Raw genomic sequence first — 20,071 nt, 5'->3', positions numbered from 1 at the left:
AAAAAGTGTTGTTTTTTTTTTTTATTGAGATGGGGTTTTGCTCTGTTGCCCAGACTGGAGGGCAGTAGCGTGATCACAGCTCACTACACTTTGACTCAAGTGATCATCCTGCTCAAGTGATCATCCCGCCTCAGCCTCCCGAGTAGCTGGAACTACAGCCATGTGCCTCCATGCCCGGCTAGTTTTTGTTTTTGTTTTTGAGACAGTCTCTCTCTGTCACCCAGGCTGGAGCGCAGTGGCACAATTTCAGCTCACCACAACCTCTGCCTCCCAGGTTCAAGCGATTTTCCAGCCTCAGCCTCCCATGTAGATAAGATTACAGGCATGCACCACCATGCCCGGGTAGTTTTTGTATTTTTAGTAGAGACAGGATTTCACCTTGTTGGCTGGGCTGGTCACAAACTCCTGACCTCAAGTGATCTGCTCACCCCAGCCTCCCAAAGTGCCAGGATTACAGGCGTGAGCCACCGTACCCAGCCCTAAAAAGGTTTTTTAAAAAAGCCATTCTTGTAAAAGAGGTCTACTGGCTACAGATTCCCTTGGTTTTCCTTTAAGAATGTCTTTATATTTTACCTTTATCCCTGAAGGCTATTTTCACTGGATATGGACTTATGAATTGACAGTTTTTGTTTAGCACTTCAATATGTTATGCCACTTCCTTCTGGCATCCATCATTTCTGGTGAGAAATCTACAGTCCCCCAAGTCTTTATTCCCATATAAGTGATGTGTTATTGTCCTCTGGCTGCTTTCCAGATTTTTCTTTGCCTTTAGTTTCAGCAGTTAGATGAGGTGTGCATATCTTTGTGTTTCTACTGTTTGGGATTTGTTCAGCTTCTTGGATCTGTAAGTTTATGTCTTTCATCAAATTGGGAATTTTTCCATCATTGTTTCCTCAAATATGGTTTCTTGTTTTTTTTGTTTTGTTTTGTTTTTTTGAGACAGAGTTTCATTCTTGTTGCCCAGCCTGGAGTGCAGTGGCACAATCTCATCTCACTGCAACCTCTGCCTCCTAGGTTTAAGCTGTTAGAAGTAAAATGTTTATTCAGAAACAGAATGCTTGTTCCTCAGTACTGCAAGGAAAGATCAGCATTCAGACAAAAAGTTTTCTCAGCAAGGCAAATTTACCTTCTACAGAAAGGGTGCTCCTTGCAGATGGAACAATGGCGAGAGCACACCTGAACAAAGAAGGGAAGCCATTTTTATCCCTTATGCAGCTTATCCCTGCTGCTGCGTCCTATCTCCATTGGCTGGAGCCAGACCTCACAATCTAAGCTAAACCTGACTGCCTAATAACTTAAAACTTTCCTAAATAGGTAAAGGCAAGGGAGAACAAAGGAAAAAGAGGAAGTTGACTCATTCCCTTATATCTAACATCCCATACATCTAAAATAAATATCTTGGTTAAAGTGCAAGGACATAGAATGTACTCATTCCCTTACATCTAACATCCTATGTCTGAAACAAATATTTTGGTTAAAGTACAAGGACATAGAATGTGCTTATTCCCTTGTATCTAACATCTCTTACGTCAAAAACAATTATCTTGGTTAAAGTACAAGGACATAGAATGTGCTTATTCCCTTGTATCTAACATCTCTTACGTCAAAAACAAATATCTTGGTTACAGTACAAGGATATAGAATGTACTTATTCTCTTGTATCTAACATCTCTCACATCAAAAACAAATATCTTGGTTAAAGTACAGGGACATAGAATGTACTCATTCCCTTATATCTAACACCTCTTATGTCTAAAACAAATATTTTGGTTAAAGTACAAGGACATAGAATGTACATTATTTCTAACACTTACGATTTAGTCTTTAATAAGAAGGGAAACTTTGAAAAGGAACTTTTTTGCTTTCTACAAAGCGATTCTCCTGCCTCAGCCTCCTGAGTAGCTGGGATTACAGGCATGTGCCACCACACCTGGCTAATTTTGTATTTTTAGTAGAGATGGGGTTTCTCTATGTTGATCAGGCTGGTCTTGAGCTCCCAACCTCAGGAGATCCACCTGCTTTGGCCTCCCAAAGTGCTGGGATTACAGGCATGAGCCACCGCACCTGGCCCCCGGATATGTTTTTGTCATTTGACTCTTCCTTCAGGACGCCAGTGACATGAAAGACCTTTGGTTATTGTCTCATGTGTCCCCGAGGCTGCTTATTTTATTCTATCTTTTCTTCTCTCTGTTAGATTGGACAATTTACATTGATCTGTCTTTAAGTTCATAGGTCCATTGTCCCTTTCCTATTTGTCTCCATTCTGCTTTTTTTTTTTTTTTTTCTGAGATAGGGTCTCACTCTGTCATTCAGGCTGGAGAGCCATGGAGCAAGCATGGTTCACTGTAGCCCCAACCTCCAGGCTCAAGTGATCCTTCTGCTTCAGCCTCCTGAGTAGCTGGGACTACAGGTGTGTGCCACCAAGCCTGGCTAATTTAAAAAAAAAATTTGTAGAGATGAGGGTCTTGCTGTGTTGCCCTGGCTGATCTCAAACTCCTGGGGCAAATTATCTTCCCACCTTGTCTCCCAAAGTGCTGGGGTTACGGGCATGAGCCACTGTACCTGGCCTCCATTCTGCTATTAAGTCCATCGAGCAAGTTGTTTATTTCAGTTATTATATTTTTTAGTTCTAAAATTTGTCCATTTGATTCTTCTCTCTCTCTTTTTTTTTTTTTTTTTTTTTTTTTTTGAGATAGGGTCTTACTCTGTTGCCCAGGCTGGAGTATAGTGGTGCAGTTATAGCTCACTACAGCCTCAACCTCCTGTGCTCAAGTGATCTTCCCATCTGAGTGTGCTGAGTAGCTGAGACCACAGGCATGCACCACCATGCCTGGCTAATTCTTTTTATTTTTTATTTTGTAGAGACCAGGACTTGCCATGTTGCCCAGGCTGGTCTCAAACTCCTGGTTGATTCTTCTTTATGATCTGTTTCTTTGCTGAGACTTTCTATTTTAACTTTGCAAGCATTTGCAGTTTTAAAAATAGCCATTTAAAGTCGTCAGACAATCCCAACATCTGTGAAGTGTTGACAGTGGTTGATTGGGTTTTCTAGACAAGTTGACATTTTCGTGGTTGTGTTTGTATGCTGAGTAATTTTGGATTGCATCCTGGACTTTTTGAGCATTATGTGGTGATATTCTAGGCCTTACTTAAGCTATATGGGAAATATTGATATTTTTGTTTTAGCCGACAGCCAATCTTACTTTTAGGCCACAAGTTCCAACCCCCAACCTGTAGACCATGAACATCACGTCAGTTCTTAAAGCCCCTGTCAAATTTCCAGGTCAAATCTCCTGGGTGTGCACTGCCCAGTGGCCAGTCTGGAACCAGGGTAGTTAGTTCAGTTCTCAAAGTCTTTGGTAAGTCAAAGTGTGGTATACGCACAGGATTCACACATGCTCGATTCTAGAGAGTTCTGGAGACATAAACCACTTCACGGGGTGACTTTCCTGAGCTTCTGGCTCTGTGCTGTCTACCCGGTACTTTTCTGATACCTTGCGGTTTACTCTGTTGCACACATCTGCCATTGGGCCCACTTCCCAACTCACATGGAGAGAGGACAGAGTGAGAAAAGGACAGCGGTTGCCCCACCCCCTCGGAATAGTAGCTAGCACCACGGGGCCTGGGACACGAGGAACCAGGGAGACGGGGGACTTCCGTGTTTTCCAGGAGAGTCAGGAGTTCCTCTTCTGGCCCCAGAGCCAGGCCTGGAGGCTCCACTGAGCTCTCATGTGCTCTGTGGTGCACACTTCTGCTTCCAGACTGCTGCTGCACTTTCTCATGGGGGCGGTGGGGACACTGCGTTCGGGGCTCTTCCCTGGTCCACCTGCCACTGTCCTCTGTGTTCCAGCAACTGCCAAGCCTCCTGCCCAGGTTTCAGAGCTGTAGTCAGTGGCAGGGGAAGGGGCACCAGCTGACCCACCTCGCCAGCCGCTTGCTTTTATGTTTACTCTGGCCTCATCCCTGCGGTGTGGGTGGACTGTGATGGGCACAGCCGATCCAGTCATGCAGGTCACTCGGGCGCCCGTTTCTGACGGCCACAGGCAGTGCAGCTTGGGCACACTTGCTCAGCTCCAGACGTGTGCACTTGGGTGTCTCCGTGACCTGGGCCGCAATTTCTGGAGGGCTGAGGCTCCAGACACGGAATTGCCAAGGAGAGTGCTGCCCGGAAAGACTTCCAGCACGCTCCATGCAGACCTCTTTGCTTTCTTACTTTCTAAGCCATGGGACGGGACAGTGGCCTTGCCAACCACGTTCCCCTCTCCCCTGGGGACCCTTGACTGATGGTTTATTGAGCCCAAATCTGGGTGCCCTGGGGTGCAAAGGCAAGTCCCAGGGGACAGCTTAGAGAGAGCCGAGCAGGGAAGCGCTGGGGCTGTGGGGGTGCCTGCCACAGTGTGCTACTGCACGTGGCTCCACCCCACACGGGGCAGCACAAAGGCAGCTGTCAGAATGCCGCCTTCCTAAGTGGCTTGCAGAGCTGGCAGCTGGGTCAACATTTGCCTCTAGTTGCGATCATGTGAGTGGAGCCTCGTACTTACACAGCCGGGCCCTCAGCAAGCATCCCTTCAGCACCCACTCTGGGAAGTGCACCGGTTCTGGGTGGCTTGTCACACCTCAGCTGAGAAGGTCCCGATTGCTGCCCGCAGGGCTGAGATCAGCCTCATGGACTGAGCGGCTTTTCAGCTCCACTCCCTGGGCCTGTCTTCACGGCATTCGTGACCTCATGTGTTCAGTTACAGCTGGCTGCCGGGGACAATCCCGATTCCCTCAGGGGGAGGCAGCACCCAAAGGGAATTCGGGGCTGTCATAGTTGAGAAGAGGGCCCTCCGAGAAGGAGGCCGGCGAAATCCCAATGCTCAGGCTCCTGGAACCCCGGCCGGTGAGGGTCCCGAGCTCCTGAGCCTCCGCGTGTCCACTGAGCACCTGCTGCCACACACGCTGTTTCCAGTGCTGGACATGGTGGCGCACAGCCGCACGTGGCTTCCCGCAGCAGGGAGACAGAGACAGATAAGCAGGCAGTCGCAGGGAAGCTGTTGTGCACCATGGGATCAGGGAGCTGCTTGTGAGATGAGGACAGGACAGCACCAGGAGGTGAGGCTGGGGAGGTGACAGAACCAGAGCCCTTGGGGCCATGTCCAGTTCCCTGCCCCTCCCCGGGCTGTCATTTGCTTGGCACCTCAGTTTTCCCGATTCTCTCAGAGGCGGCAAGCTGGTGAGGGTCTGTTGTCTGTCTACCCAGTGCTTTTTGGACATCATGCATAAGACTGCACAGACTCTCCTGCCACTCTGCAGACAGGAAACAGGCCCTGCACCATGTTAGCCTGGCTGGAGCCAGCATCTGGCCCCAGGTGTGCAAGTCGGTGGCCTTTGGCCCACTTGCTGGTGTGGGCATGGCCTCATGCAGCGTGGCAGTATGCAGTGGTGGCCAGGGCTGCAGCCCCGGCGATTCTTCTGCCTGTCACTCTGTGCCCTCAGCACGGGGCCTCCGATCTGTGCCTGTTTCCTGACTGCTAAAATGGATGCAAGAAGAGATGCTCCAGCATCTTGGCTCCCTCAGGACAGGCTAGGAGACGCAGGACCATCGCCCTGGTGTGGATTTTTAATTGCACTTTCAGATGCATCTCGGCACGCGCAGTGGGTTACAGCCCCTCAGGTCATCTCCCCACGGTCCCTTCCCCAGAGGTTGTCGAGGCGTGTGTGGAGCGATGCCTGGCGTGGTGGAAATGCTGTCAGTGTCAGCCAGTGTGACTGGATTTAAGTTGATTATTTTGGATCAAGTGTTATCACACTTCACGGTGGCCCTGGGAAGCAGGAAGGGGTCAGGACCCAGGAAGTGCCATCTCTCATAAGCCCTGGGGGGGAGGGGCCGGTGGCCTCCCCAGGAGGCCAAGAGGAGAAACAGCATTCAAGAAAAGCAAGTCTGGCCTGGTCCAAGAGACCCCAGCCCAGCCCACTGGGTGAGCAGGGACCATAAGGTCCTGGCTTGGGGCCAGCCGAGCTCATGGCCTCTCGAGGCTGATTCAGCACAGGGACCAGCTGCCGGGTTGGCCCAGGGCATTCAGGGGGCTCTCAGGAGGGAGGGACTGGTGCCTGAGAGAGAACTCTCAGAGGGGCTCCAGGCACGCATCACCAAGCCCCATTGTGGCCTGAGGCCTAGAGGGCAGGACCCACAGTGTCCACCTCATGTCCACAGGGCCCCGGCGTTAAGGCTGAAATGGGGGGTGGGTGAGCCTAGGGACCCTCAGCCAGGCATGGGTTGGTTTGGGTTGGGGGTAGGCCTGAGCCACAGTTGGGACTCCCCCAGCTCAGGGGATGCCCAGGAGAGAGATGGGCTTGGAGGTGAGAAGGGCGTTGAGAGTGGGGTGGCCAGAGGGTCACATGACGTGGTAGGAGGCTGTGGCTGGTGAGTTGCAGACCTGCCCTCACGCCCACACCACCACCCCCAGGTCAGCGCCAATGGCAACGTCCTGCGCAGCGAGATCGTGGGCTCCATCAAGATGCGGGTCTTCCTCTCGGGCATGCCCGAGCTGCGCCTGGGCCTCAACGACAAGGTCCTCTTCGACAACACGGGCCGTGAGTACCTGTGCCAAGGGCCCTGCCCATGAGGACGGCTTCACCGGGCACACACATTACAGCCCAGAGCAGGGTTGGGCCAGGCGGAGGAATAAGCTGGTTTCAAGCACTTGGTTTAGCAGCATTTCACACTGCTTGAGACAGCTGTGTAGAGTATTCATCCATCCCGGGACATAGAAGGCGCAGGGGAGTGAAATCCTCCAGTCCAGCTGGGAGGCCCCCATCACCCGGCCTCACGTGCCAGGTCTTGCACCCTGCCCTGCACTGCCCAGGCCGCTGGAGCTCAGGCCGAGGCCTTGCTCGCTTCCTCCCAGGCCAGGTTCTCCCCTCACCTTGGGCCCTAGGTGTGGGCTGTGTGAAGGCCACGCACGGTGATTCTCGCTCCCGCCGTTGGTCTGTAACACTTCCCACGGCAGGGCGGGGTCAGAGGGGCTCAGGCCCTGGGTTTGCAAACTGTGCCTCCTGCCTCTCAACTGTCACAGGCCACTGGAAGAGGGTGCAGTGGCTAGGCATGCCCCCATTCCTGGCCCAGTGAGGGCTTCTTGGGCATCAGCCTATCAGGGCAGCTCCCCGCCCGGGGCTGGGGAAGGCCCCACCCACATAGCCCTCAGTGAGGTGGGAAACCGAGGAAGCCCCAGGACCCCGTGGATGCCGGGGCCTGAGCCCTTGGGGAGCCCCGAGCCATCTCCCAGCCGAGTCCATTGATCATTCATTCAGTGAACGTGTCCTGAGCAGGTCCCCTGGCTGGGCCCTGGGGTGGCCGCTGGAGACTCAGCATGAACCAGACCCACCAGCCCTGCCCCCCGGGACCCCAGGAGTATGAGGAGTGACGGGGCAGTTGTCTTGGGACCCAGCCCCCTTGGTGTTTGTGGCCCAGGCTGCCGTTACTGCGTGGACTGGGGGCCCTGCTCTGCTGGGGTGGGTCCCAGGGGGTAGGAGTACTGCTGAGAGAGTGACCCGGAGGGCCCAGGTCTGTTCTACCCTCACCCCTGACCCCAGGCGGCAAAAGCAAATCCGTGGAGCTGGAGGATGTGAAGTTCCACCAGTGTGTGCGGCTATCACGCTTCGAGAACGACCGAACCATCTCCTTCATCCCGCCCGACGGCGAGTTCGAGCTCATGTCCTACCGCCTCAACACCCACGTGAGTGCGCCACCCTGGGGCTGGGCTGTTGGTGGCCTCCTCCTCCCCTTCACCTCCAGGAGGTGAAGCCCAGGCAGGCGCCAGGGCTGGCCCCACCCCATGCTCCATGAGCTGCCTGGCTCCACAGAGATGGAGTCTGAGGACCTGGGACTCCGAGCTTTCTGAGGGGCACAGACCCCTTTGGCCACCACACCTCTTTCCCAGGCAGCCCCCTAGAGCAGGCCCTGCGCGTGTTTTCTGCATTTGCACCGAGGCCTCCCTAGTAGCTCCCTGCTGCCTTGGCCTGTCTGCCCTGACCCTCCCTGACGCTGGCCGTGCACTCCCCACAGGGCCCTGGGCCAACAGCGGGGCAGATGGCCCCTTGCCCTGGGCCTTGGTTTCCCCTCTGAAATGGGCCTTTGTCAAACACGGCCAGGTGTGAGCACCCTCTCTGTCCTCCTTGGCAGGTCAAGCCTTTGATATGGATCGAGTCGGTGATTGAGAAGCACTCCCACAGCCGCATTGAGTACATGATCAAGGTGCGGGGGCCGGAAGCCACCCACTGAGGGCCTTCTGGTGTCTCTGGCCCATCCTGGGGACCTGACCAAGGGCTGGGGGTGCCGTAGGGCTGCGATCCATGCACCCTCGCTGTGGCCTCAGACGCAGGAGTGGCCTGACACTGAGGAGACACCACCTGGCGCCTGCTCCTAGATGGTGCCACTTGTGGGGAGGGGCCTATAACTAGGCATCCAGGACACTCCCAGAGGTATTGCCCCCAGTGGAGCACCTCTGCCCCTCAGTGACCCTGTCCAGCGCAGCCTGGCCCTGGGACACAGACATTGTCCTAGGAGGGCCGGGCAGAGGGAGGGATGGGGAGCCTTGGAAGCTGAGCAGACAGGAGGACGAAGATGAAACGCCTGAAATTAGGCCTTGGGAGAGTCTCAAGGGTAGGAGTCGGGGTGGGTAGTGCCTGGAGAAGTGGGGCTAGGGAGGATTCCCCAGGCCAGGCTGAGGGACATGTGGCCTGGAGGGGCTGGGCCAGCTCACTTTGGCCTCCATAACCCCGGGCCGCATCGGCCTGGCCTGCAGGCCAAAAGCCAGTTCAAGCGGCGGTCAACAGCCAACAACGTGGAGATCCACATTCCCGTGCCCAATGATGCCGACTCACCCAAGTTCAAGACGACGGTGGGGAGCGTGAAGTGGGTCCCCGAGAACAGCGAGATCGTGTGGTCCATCAAGTCCTTCCCGGTGAGCACTCCATCCAGACATCCACATGCCCCCTGCAAGGCAGCCTGGGTGCCACAGGACCCCCGCACCTCGAGATGGGGTGACCGTGGCCACCATGGCCCCCACACCTGGGGCTTCTGAAAGGGTGGACGGAGAGCCAAGGACTGGAGGGAAAGCGGGAGGAGTCAGAGGCTGACTTGGCCCCTGGGCCCCTTTCTGCTTTCCTCTTGTTTGTGAACCAGCCTCTGTCTTCAACCTCAGGGCAGTGCCCTCTCCCTCCCTCTCTGTGCTGCCCCCGAGTACTGATGTGAGATGGGGTTCCTGTCCATGCAGGCCCTGAAGGAGCCCCGTCCACCCTGGCAGGTGCAGGCCCTTTCCGTGCAGGCTCAGCCTTGCCTGCCATCAAGGGGCGTGGCTGCCTGTAGGCCAGAGCCGCACAACCTCCCGAGCCCTGCACCAGCCGCCCATGTCCTGGGCCAGCTCTGCACCGGCATGACTTCCCCGGCACTGTGTTAAGGATTCTGAGGGCTTGAGTCTGGGCTTGCTGGGTGTACGCAGTGCACAGAGAGGCTAGGCCCGGGCATGGCTCTGGAGCCGAGCCGGGTGGCACTGACCTGCTCTGCCAGGCGGGCTCAGGGCAGGCGCTACTTTCCGTGTTCTCCCGTCTCTCCGGCTGCAGCCCCAGCTGAGTGAAGCTGGAAATGCTGCAATTCAAGCGCCTTGAATTTCATGATGGCACTTTCCCTCCCAGCCTCAATCTAATCACATGACATAAAATGCAGACAGTAGGGGAAGGAGAGAGAAGAGCCCATTACCCCACCACCTAATACTCCCATCAGCCTTTCTGCGCGTCTCCTTCTCACCTTTCTTTCTGCGTGTTTTGGTCTTCCTCATTATACGCGAGCAGAGCCAACTCGGCGCCTGCCCTTCCACGCGGCGCTGCGGCAGAGCGTTTTCCTTCTGTGTTCACTGTCTTCTTGGCGGTCGGCTTTGGGAGCTGTGGAATATTCCATGGAGGGGTGGTGACCATCCCTGATTGTTGGATTATCTCCTCTTTTCCTGCAATTCCACTGTTGAAAATAGTGTTTATCATTTAAAACACAATGGGAGAATACCTCATCAAATAAACAGCATGGTGAGCTGTAGACGGAGGAGGAAGGGACAGGGCTAAAGGCCGAGACACAGGCCGGCGTGGACTGTGCTTGTGTAGATTTGACTTCGAAGCCGTGCACAGGCACACCTCATTTTATTGTGTTTCCCAGATACTGCATTTTTATTTTTGTTTCAGTTTTTAAACAAATGGAAGGTGTGTGGCAACCCTGTGTTGAGCAAGTCTGTTGGCGCCATTATCCCAACAGCACGTGCTCACTTCGCGTCTCTGTGTTGTCACTCTTTAGCGATAAGGTATGTTTTAACTAAGGTATGTACATTCTCTTAGACATAATACTGTTGCACATTATTCAGACTACATTATACAGTAAGCTTTTTTTTTTTTTTTTTTTGAAGACAGTCTTGCTGTGTCACCCAGGCTGGAGTGCAGTGGCACAATCTCGGCTCACTGCAGCCTCCACTTCCCAGGTTCAAGCGATTCTCCTGCCTCAGCCTCCTGAGCAGCTGGGATTACAGGCATGCACCACCATGCCTGGCTAATTTTTTTCTTTTTTTTTTTTTGAGACGGAGTCTCTCTGTCACCCAGGCTGGAGTGCAGTGGCGTGATCTCCACTCACTGCAAGCTCTGCCTCCCAGGTTCACGCCATTCTCCTGCCTCAGCCTCCCGTGTAGCTGGGACTACAGGCGCCTGCCACCACGCCCAGCTAATTTTTGTATTTTTAGTAGAGGCGGGGTTTTACCATGTTAACCAGGATGGTCTTCATCTCCTGACCTCGTGATCTGCCTGTCTCAGCCTCCCAAAGTGCTGGGATTACAGGCGTGAGCCACTGCGCCCGGCTGCCTGGCTAATTTTTGTATTTTTAGTAGACATGGGCTTTCACCATATTGGCCAGGCTGATCACGAACTCCTGACCTTGTGATCCACCTGCCTCGACCTCCCAAAGTGCTGGGATTGCAGGCGTGAGCCCCCGAGCCCGGCCAGTAAATGTAACTTTTATATGCACTGGGAAACCAAAAAATGTGTGTGACTTGCCTAACTGTGCTATGTGCTTTATGGCAGTGTCCAAACTGCAATATCTCAAGGTATACCTGTCAGTGCTTTCCAAGCATATAAAACAAAATTAAATCAAAATGGAACAAAAGGTAATTCCTAAAAATGAAAAGCAAAATTAATTCATCAGCGTATCAAGTTGATGACAGCTACAGATACACATTACTTCAAGTAACACACCCTAAAGACAAAAGGAAGTGCAGGAAATAAATTTTAAGAAATACAGAGAGATGATTGATAGATTAGATAAATAGATACCCTTCCCTCTTTCTTAGATTGCTGCATACTAAAAGGTTTTTTTTGTTTGTTTTTTCTTTTTCTGAGAAGAAGTCTCGCTCTGTCGCCCAGGCTGGAGTGCAGAGGCATGATCTCGGCTTACTGCAACCTCCACCTCCCAGGTTCAAGCGATTCTCCTGCCTCAGCCTCCCAAGTATACAGGCACACGCCACCACACCCGGCTAATGTGTGTACTTTTAGTAGAAGCAGGGTTTCGCTGTGTTGCTCAGGCTGGTCTCAAACTCCTGACCTCAGGTGATCTGCCTGCTTCGGCCTCCCAAAGTGCAGGGATGACAGGCGTGAGCCACCACGCCTGGCCTATTGTGAATAATGCTGCTGTGAACGTGGGTACACACCCATCTCTTCAAGACCCGTTTTCATTTGTTTTGGGTGTAGCCCCAGAAGTGGAATTGCTGGATCATGAGGTAATTCTATTTTCAATTTTTTGTGGAAGTGCCAGAGTGTAGGCTGTTTGCTTTTAAACGCAGTGTTTCTCAGTCCTATCCCTACTGCCGTCTGTTACCAGGGTAGAGAATTTGACGTGTGCCCATGGGTGGCCATGGCACCATGACACTGTCCACCTGGACGGAGAGCTGGGCCGGGCCTTGCGTCCAGGCCTTCTCCTGGCTCTCTCTGCATCTCCCATAGCACCCGCTTCATAGAAGTTGCTGCCACGTTACTTGGTGCGTGGGTACCTGTGACTATTGGGACGGCAGCCTCTAGGATTGTGGCCTGTTCGCCTGTCATTCTCCCTTGTGATGATGGCAGCCCTGTCCTCTTTTGTCTGCCTTTGGCAGCACGCCTGTTCTTCCTACCCGGGGAGCCCTTCTCACTGTGCCTTTGTGGCGTCGAGTCGGTTTTGGTGTGTGAGCTGGCGCCAGCCTACAGCTCTCATCGAGAGCAGAATTAAACCCATTCGGCTCAACACGACAACACGGGCTGGGCATGCAGGCCTCCATGGCCCCTGGGGAGGGTCTGCTTCCCTGCCTTTTCTTTGGCTTGTGTTTTCGCTTTGGTCTTTGCTAAGGTTCAGATTTGGGGTCAGGCTGAGTGTTTGGGACACAGGCTAGTCACCGAGCAGGTTTGTTCCCTCGCTGCCTGCTTCACCAGTTGCTGATGTTGCATCATCCCCCCGTCATCCTCCCGGAGTCTGTACTCAGCACATGTCACCAAGTCAGGCAGAGTTCTCACTGTCACACTGCCCTTGTGGCAGTAGGCAGAGATGGACCACTTGGCCCTGCCCCAGGTGCATGGGGACGGCCCCTGCTCTGAGGTGGAAACAGCTCTAGTTGGCAGCAGCTCCCCCTGAACCTCGGCCTGAGCCCTGGGGAGCAGAGACTGTGGGGTTCCAGGCGTGGCCAGAGCTGAGATCGTGCCCCCGACTGCTCAGGGTGAGACCAGGCACTGGGGGTGACCAGGCTGCGACCTGTTGTTCCTCAAGGCAGGGAGAGGGTAAAGGCCACAGCCAGGACTCCGGTTCCAGTCAGAGCCAGAGCCGCCCCCTGCTCACCCTCAGGAGCAGGACCCAGGGCTGACCCGTCACTCAGTGCACGCTCCTTGGTTTCTTCCTTTTGTCGCCTCTCCCTGATCGTGGTTCTCACCTGGACACTCTATTTTCTTTCACATGCTGTCCTGAGACTGGGCGTGTGGCCTCTGTCCCCGGCAGCCCTCACCTGCCACGGTCATTACACACTCTTCCTTCCCATGGCCGGGCTGTCTGGTTCGCCAGCCTTGGAGGAAAGTGCATTCGGGGACCTGGAGCGGGGGGTGCTGGGCCACTGCAGGCCACACTGGCAGGGGCTTGGTGACTGGGGCTGGCGGCTTGGTGAGCTCAGCTCTGGGTGCCTAGGTGTCCTCATGGGGCAGCTGGACACCCCAGAGCAGAGGCTGTCCTTACCAGCCTGGGGCAGCACAGGGCCAAGCTTTGGTTCCCCAGCACAGGGGCTCATGCTCTGCTCCCTGGACTGTGGTGAGTGGTCAGTCTCTGCCCATCGCCACTAGGGCCAGAGCTGTTGGCTAAGCTGGGGCAGGGCCTGGGCCTGAGCGCCTCCCCCGTCTGCTCCCCAGGGCGGCAAGGAGTACCTGATGCGAGCCCATTTCGGCCTGCCCAGCGTGGAGGCTGAGGACAAGGAGGGCAAGCCCCCGATCAGTGTCAAGTTCGAGATCCCGTACTTCACTACCTCCGGCATCCAGGTACGCAAGGCCCAGGCGGCTGGGCCCAGAGCAGGGACACAGGCCGCAGGGGACACGTCAACGCAGCCAGCTTGGGAAGGGGTGTCGGTCAGCTGGAATCAGGACCTGCAGTGCTACGGGCCTCTGCCTCTGCCTCACCACAGACGGGGAGAGGCCAGGCTGCCTCTGCTCAGCCCTGACCCCAGAGCTCAAAGCTCAGAGATCATTCTGCCCCAAAACTAGCGTTTGAGGCTCTGCCATCCACACTCGTGCCCCATGGCACCTCTTTTCCCTGGCCCCCCTTCAGAAGCCCACAGAGGGAGGAGAGGCTTCCAGAGAGCCAGGGGCCTTCTGGCCGGGCGCCCCCAGCAGGCCGCCAAGGCCGTGTCTGCCGGCCACATCCTGGCTCCTCACTGCTTCCAGAGGCGGCTCTGCCCTCCCACACATTTGCATGGTCCAGACAGATCCCTTTCACCTCCCTGAGGCCTGTACTCATCCGCTTGTCATGGCCTCCGCTGCCAACCCCAGGCTGCCCCAGCAGGAATGATTAAGGGGGGACCAACAGGGCAGGAGCCTGCGGTGCTCAGGGCCCTGCTACCTGTGCCCCAGGTGCGCTACCTGAAGATCATTGAGAAGAGTGGATACCAGGCCCTGCCGTGGGTGCGTTATATCACGCAGAACGGAGGTGAGTGAGGCCCCACCCGTGGGGTGGGGTTGTGCTGAGGGGTCCTCTGTGGCTACCCCCAGGGTGGAGCCATTGGGTCGGGTCCCGAAAGCCAGGAGGGTGCAGAGCCCAGCATGACGCCTCCCTCCTGTCTCCTAGATTACCAGCTCCGGACCCAGTGAGGGGCTGTCGCGGCCAACGCCCCGGCCTCGGGGCTCCTGGGACACACCTGCCAAGCCCGCCAGATGGAGGGGCCCTCCCTGGTCTCTGGCCACCCTCCCAGCCTCCGCCCAGGGACCCCTGCCTTCCCCAGGCCACCTGCTCTGCCGTTGACAGTCGTCTCAGAAGCCCCTTTCCCAGAAGAGGCTGGTCTTCGAGAAGGCTCGTCTCTGCCCCTGAAGTCAGTTTCAGGGGAAGGATGTGAAAATTTTCCCTTTTGAGGTTACAGCCTTTTATGCTGTTGAGCTCCCAGGTACCAAAAAGCTTGGCCAATGCTTGCCAGCCAGCCAGCTGCAGTTGGCATCTGCCACGAAGGAAGCACCAGCCTCGCCGGGCCAGCAGGGGCGTCGTTTTGTTGCCATTTTGTTGAATGTTATGGGTTTATGGGTGTTCCTGGAACTTGTCTTTGTGTGTTCGTTGCTGTTTGTGTTACCCTCACTGTCCTCATGTCCCACCCACGTCCTCCGGCACTCAGGCAGCACTTAGTGAGGACAAGCCCTCACCCTTCTTGTCTTCCTCCCCGGCAGCGCCCGCAGCGGGCCGTTTACACGTTGGGGCCGGCACCGGGCGCTCTCGGGGGCCACTGCAGCGTCTGCCTGTTGCCTGGACTCGCAGGCCTCGCCTGTGGCGCCTTCCCAGGGCCAGCCTGGGCCACAAGACGCTGTCACTCAGCTGGATCAGTATTGACCCACCAGGGGAGGTGGGGATCGGTGAGAGATGCCGGCCTCAGACTTTTTCCCACTGAGGGTCCAGAGAGCGGGGCCACGTGTCACCCACGTCCGCACTTGGTCACCCGCCCTCCCTACCCTGTGTGTGTTCACATCATAGTTACATTAAATTCCATTCATTGAATACTCCACAGCCTTCCTCTGATGCGGCGTGGTCCCAACTCCTCCTGCGTGACCACAGGCAGCTGCAGGGCTTGCCTGGTTTCATCGCCAACCTTCCCTGTGGCCCCACGAGGTGTCACCAGCTCCCTCTGCCTCCCCAGCTGAAACACAGGAAAAGCAGCTGCGGGAAGAGGTAGCTGCAGCGCTGGACCATGGGCCACCACTCCCGGGCCACACAGATGAGGCCACGGAGGTAGCATCTTCTCCTCTCATCCAATCTGCTCCACCCTCAGATGGCCAACAGCTTGTCCCCACCTCTCCCCAAACTAATGGCCGACTCAGACCGTGGTCCTTCTGTCCACAGCAGCATCCCCTGTGTCCTAGCTAGAAATGCAGGTTCATGGGCCAGCCCTGACCTGCCAAAGTGGAGGCTCTGGGGCCAGGGTCCCAGAAAACATTAACAAGGCCCCCAGGTATTTCTGTGAACTGCTACCTGGTCCATGGGGGAAACAGCACATAGACAGGAAGTGCCGCCTGCTCTTGGCTCCCTCCCGGGACCGGTGTTAATGGTCCTACCTGGCCAGCAGCCTCTTGCCTGCCTTCTCCCCGTCCCTCTCCTGTCTTGCTGAGCTCATCCTCAGGTGTCTAGTGGGTATCTGACCTAACGGCCCGAGTAGAGTCTTCTGCCCACGTAGGTCTTCCCCATCTCAGTCAGTGATGCTGCCCCAGCCCAGGCCTCAGACCAAAGCCCTGGAGGCCTCCCTGGGGCCCCTCCCCTCGCTCTCCACACCCATGTCAGCAGCCTGCCCTGATGGCCCCTCCAGGAAACCCTGGGGCTGACCCCATTGCCATCCTTGCTGCCACCCCCGGGGCCGAGCTCCAGTGTGGGCTGTCACTGTCCCCCACCCTGCAGAGCCTCCATGCTGGGACACTGCAGGGACAGGAGAGGGCTGGTCCATAGGACAGAATGAGAGACTTCGGTTTCCAGCAACTTACCAGATAAGACCTGCAAACCCTCCACTACAGACAGTAGAAATGCAGGAAATAAAGCAGACGCGCCTAGCCATGCCCATAAAAAAACAAGATCCGCAGGAGCCCAACACGAAGGAAGCAGACGTGGAAGTCGCCATAGGCTCACACCGGAGTTGCTCTTGGAAACCGCAGGGTTTAGGTTAGGTTTAGGGGCCAGGTGGTAGATAGGACTTTGGGCCTCGGGAAGATGGTGAAATGCAACGGAGCTGACTCCTGCATGAAGCTGGGATCCTCGAGGGTCCTGATACTCACAGTAAAAAGATGGACTAGAAAAAACATTTGCCCTCCACCCCTGAGAGTAAGCACTGTGTCCTCTCTCTGCCTGAGATCCGCAGGAGAAAACGTCACCACTCATTTAGACCCAACACTTGTAATACCAATATGGTTTGGAGACAACCAAGCCAAGATGTTTGTGACACGAAACCTCCGTGGAGGGACCTAACTTCATCCCTTGTTACGGAAGATCCTCGCACACAATCCACCCTAAACACGAGGGCACATCCTGAAAATTACAAAACACGGGTGTGAAAGCAAACTAAACAGCGGGATCAGATCCTCACGAATTCGAAGATGATCAGGCATGTAAACAAATACACTCAGCAGTCAGTCTGCTCCAGGTGCTTAAAGGCACAGAGACTTTGAATAGAAAAGAACAAAATGCTGTTAAGACAGAGCTGTTACAACATCCAACAAGGCAAATAATTTGCATGCGGGTTATAATGTCTACAAATCAGAAAAAGAGAACCTAACAAAATGGGCAGTGTGTGAACAAACAGTATGAAGAAGATGAAATACAAATGGCAAACGTTCGGCCAGGTGCGGTGGCTCACGCCTGTAAGCCCAATACTTTGGGAAGCCGAGGCGGTCAGGAGCTTGAGACAAGCATAGCCAGCGTGGTGAAGTCTCATCTATACTAAAAATACAAGAATTAGCCAGGCGTGGTGTTGCACGCCTGTAATCCCAGCTGCTCAGGATGCTGAGGCAGGAGAATGGCTTGAATCCAGGAGGTGGTGGTTGCAGTGAGCCGGGATTGCGTTACTGCACTCCATCCTGAGCAACAGAGCGAGACTCTGTCTCAAAAAACAACAAAAAAAGAGGCCTAGCGCAGTGGCTCATGCCTGTAATCCCAGCACTTTGGGAGGCCGAGATGGGTGGGTCACCTGAGGTCAGGAGTTCAAGACCAACCTGGCCAACATGGCGAGACCCCATCTCTACTAAAATTACCAAAATTAGCCTGGCATGGTGGCGGGCGCCTGTAATTCCAGCTACTCGGGAGACTGAGGCATGAGAATCATTTGAACCCCAGGAGGCAGAGGTTGCAGTGAGCCGAGATTGTACCACTGCACTCCAGCCTGGGCAACGGAGCAAGACTTCATCTCAAAAAAAAAAAAAAAAAAAAAAAAAAAAGGCAAACATTCAACCATATAGGTATTCAGGAAATATGTACATGTAAACTGAGACCACAGTTAGATGCTATTTGCATCAGGTTGGCCCCCCCAAAATTTTTTTTTTTATCTTTTTGAGACAGGGTCTTGCTATGTTACCCAGGCTGGAGTACAGTGGCGTGATCACGGCTCACTGCAGCTTCGAGCTGCCAGGCTCAACCAATCCTCCTGCCTCAGCCTCTTGAGGAGCTAGGACTGCAAGCACATGCCACTACGCTGGGCCAATTTTTCATATTTTTGATAGAGATGGGGTCTCATGATTTTGCCCACACTGGTCTCCAACTCCTGGACTCAAGCCATCATCCTGTCTCAGCCTCCCAAAGTGCTGGGATTACAGGCTTGAGCCACCTCGCCCCACCTCCTAAACATCTAGAATGTGCTAGCTATGTACTGACTGTGGGAAAGTTGAGAACATCCTCCCCGAAATCATCTTTATGCCAGAATTCTCTTGCAGAACTCTAGTTGAGAAAAGCCCTGAGAAGTCCACGCACAAATATGTAGAGAAATATCAGGTGTACAGTTACACTTAGAGCAGCATAGTTCACGATAGCAAGAAATTGGAAAGCAACCAGAAGTCCTTCAATAGGAAAAGGGACCATCGTAGTCCATCCACACAAGAGATTACAGCAGTGAAAATGAATTCGGCTAGAGCAGTGATACGGTTCAGAACACACCTGAAACAACACTGAGCGGGAAAAATGTTTACGAAAGAAAGTGTGCAGTAATCTAGTATAAAATATGGAAATAATATTTGGCACGCTTAGGGATCTATGTATATCCAGCAAAAGTCTAGCAAGATGCTTGAGAATATGAAAAAATTCACATCCCTGGTTATCTCTGAAGGCAAAAACAGGAAGGGGGTACGACTGGGGCCTCTGCTGTGTTGGCAGTTTCCTTAAGCTTGGTATTGCTTAGTGGCTTGTTCTTTATTCTTTCTTTATGCTTTTTGTAGGTTTTTTTTGTTTTTTTTTTTAACAGGGTCTCACTCTGTTGCCCAAGCCAAAGGGCAGTGGCATGGTCATGGCTCAGTGCAGCTTGAAACTCCAGGGCTCAAGTGATCCTCCCACCTTGGCCTCCCAAAGTGCATGAGCCACAGTGCCCAGCCCTTTTTGTAGTTCTTAATCTACTTTTTGTAGTTCTTTTTTTTTTTTTGAGATGGAGTCTTGCTCTGTCGCCCAGGCTGGAGTGCAGTGGCACGATCTTGGCTTACTGCAACCTCCGCCTCCTGGATTCAAGCTATTCTCCTGCCTCAGCCTCAAGAGTAGCTGGGATTACAGGTGCCCACCACCATGCCCGACTAATTTTTGTATTTTAGAAGAGACGGGACTTTACTATGTAGGTCAAGCTGGTCTCAAACTCCCGACCTCAAATGATCCGCCTCGGCCTCCCAAAGTGCTGGGATTACAGGCCTGAGCCACCGACCCCGGCTTTATTTATTTATTTATTTATTTGTTTTGTTTTGTTTTTAAGACAATGCAAAGCTGGGCATGGTAGCGTGCACCTATAGTCCCAACTACTTGGGAGGCTGAGGCTAGAGGATTACTTGGGCACAGGAGTTTAAGGCCAGCCTGGGCAACAGTGAGACCCTGTCTCTAAAATAAACCAACAAAACACCCGCAAAAAATGACAATGCAGATGTGGAAGAAAAAATATTATAGATTAAAAATCTAGTCATAGAAGTTAGCAACTTGGGGCTGGGCACGATGACTCACGCCTATAATCCCAGCACTTTGGGAGGCCAAGGCAGGCAGATCATTTGAGGTCAGGAGTTTGAGACCAGCCTGGCCAACATAGTGAAGCCTGTTCTCTACTAAAACTACAAAAAAATTCGCTAGGCATAGTGGCACACCCCTGTGATCCCAGCTACTCAGGAAGCTGGAGCAGGGGATTCACTTGAACCTGGGAGATGGAGCTCACAGTGAGTCAAGACGGCACCATTGTACTCTTGCCTGAGTGACACAGCGAGACACTGTCTCAAAAGAACAACTTGGTCGGAGGGTGTTAGAATACAAGTGAGACATAGCTGAAGAGAATTAGTGCACTAGAAGAGAGCTGTCTGAGGCAGTTACCCAGGACATAGCACAGCTAATGAGACGTATATATATTTACAGTCGACCCTCCATATCCATGGGTTCTGCATCCATGGATTCAACCAACAGTGGATTGAAAATATTGGAAAAACAATTGTGTCTGTGCCGGACATGTACAGGTTTTCTTTTTTCTTGTCATTATTCCTTAAATAATACAGTATAATGACTATGTAGCATCTACATCGTATTAGGCAATCTACGGATGATTTAAAGATGATGTGCATAGGATATATGCAAATATTGCGCCATTTTATATAA

General features: G+C 53.7%; 1 protein-coding gene across 1 annotated transcript in view; it reads left to right on the top strand.

Annotated features, from left to right (window-relative positions):
• AP1M1 (adaptor related protein complex 1 subunit mu 1) overlaps positions 1-15,268 on the top strand; it is a 39,160-nt gene extending 23,892 nt beyond the window's left edge. Inside the window, exons 6-12 of the mRNA XM_007995638.3 lie at positions 6,450-6,576; positions 7,576-7,718; positions 8,165-8,236; positions 8,787-8,945; positions 13,429-13,554; positions 14,143-14,218; positions 14,357-15,268. Of these exons, the coding sequence (XP_007993829.1) occupies positions 6,450-6,576; positions 7,576-7,718; positions 8,165-8,236; positions 8,787-8,945; positions 13,429-13,554; positions 14,143-14,218; positions 14,357-14,379 (726 nt within the window). The 3' untranslated portion in view covers positions 14,380-15,268. The remainder of the gene's footprint in view (positions 1-6,449; positions 6,577-7,575; positions 7,719-8,164; positions 8,237-8,786; positions 8,946-13,428; positions 13,555-14,142; positions 14,219-14,356) is intronic.
• Positions 15,269-20,071: the final 4,803 nt, after the last annotated feature.

This window comes from Chlorocebus sabaeus, chromosome 6 (genome assembly GCF_047675955.1).
Source record: "Chlorocebus sabaeus isolate Y175 chromosome 6, mChlSab1.0.hap1, whole genome shotgun sequence".
NCBI classification, from domain to species: domain Eukaryota; kingdom Metazoa; phylum Chordata; class Mammalia; order Primates; family Cercopithecidae; genus Chlorocebus; species Chlorocebus sabaeus.
This window is presented reverse-complemented; position numbering and strand designations above follow the sequence as displayed.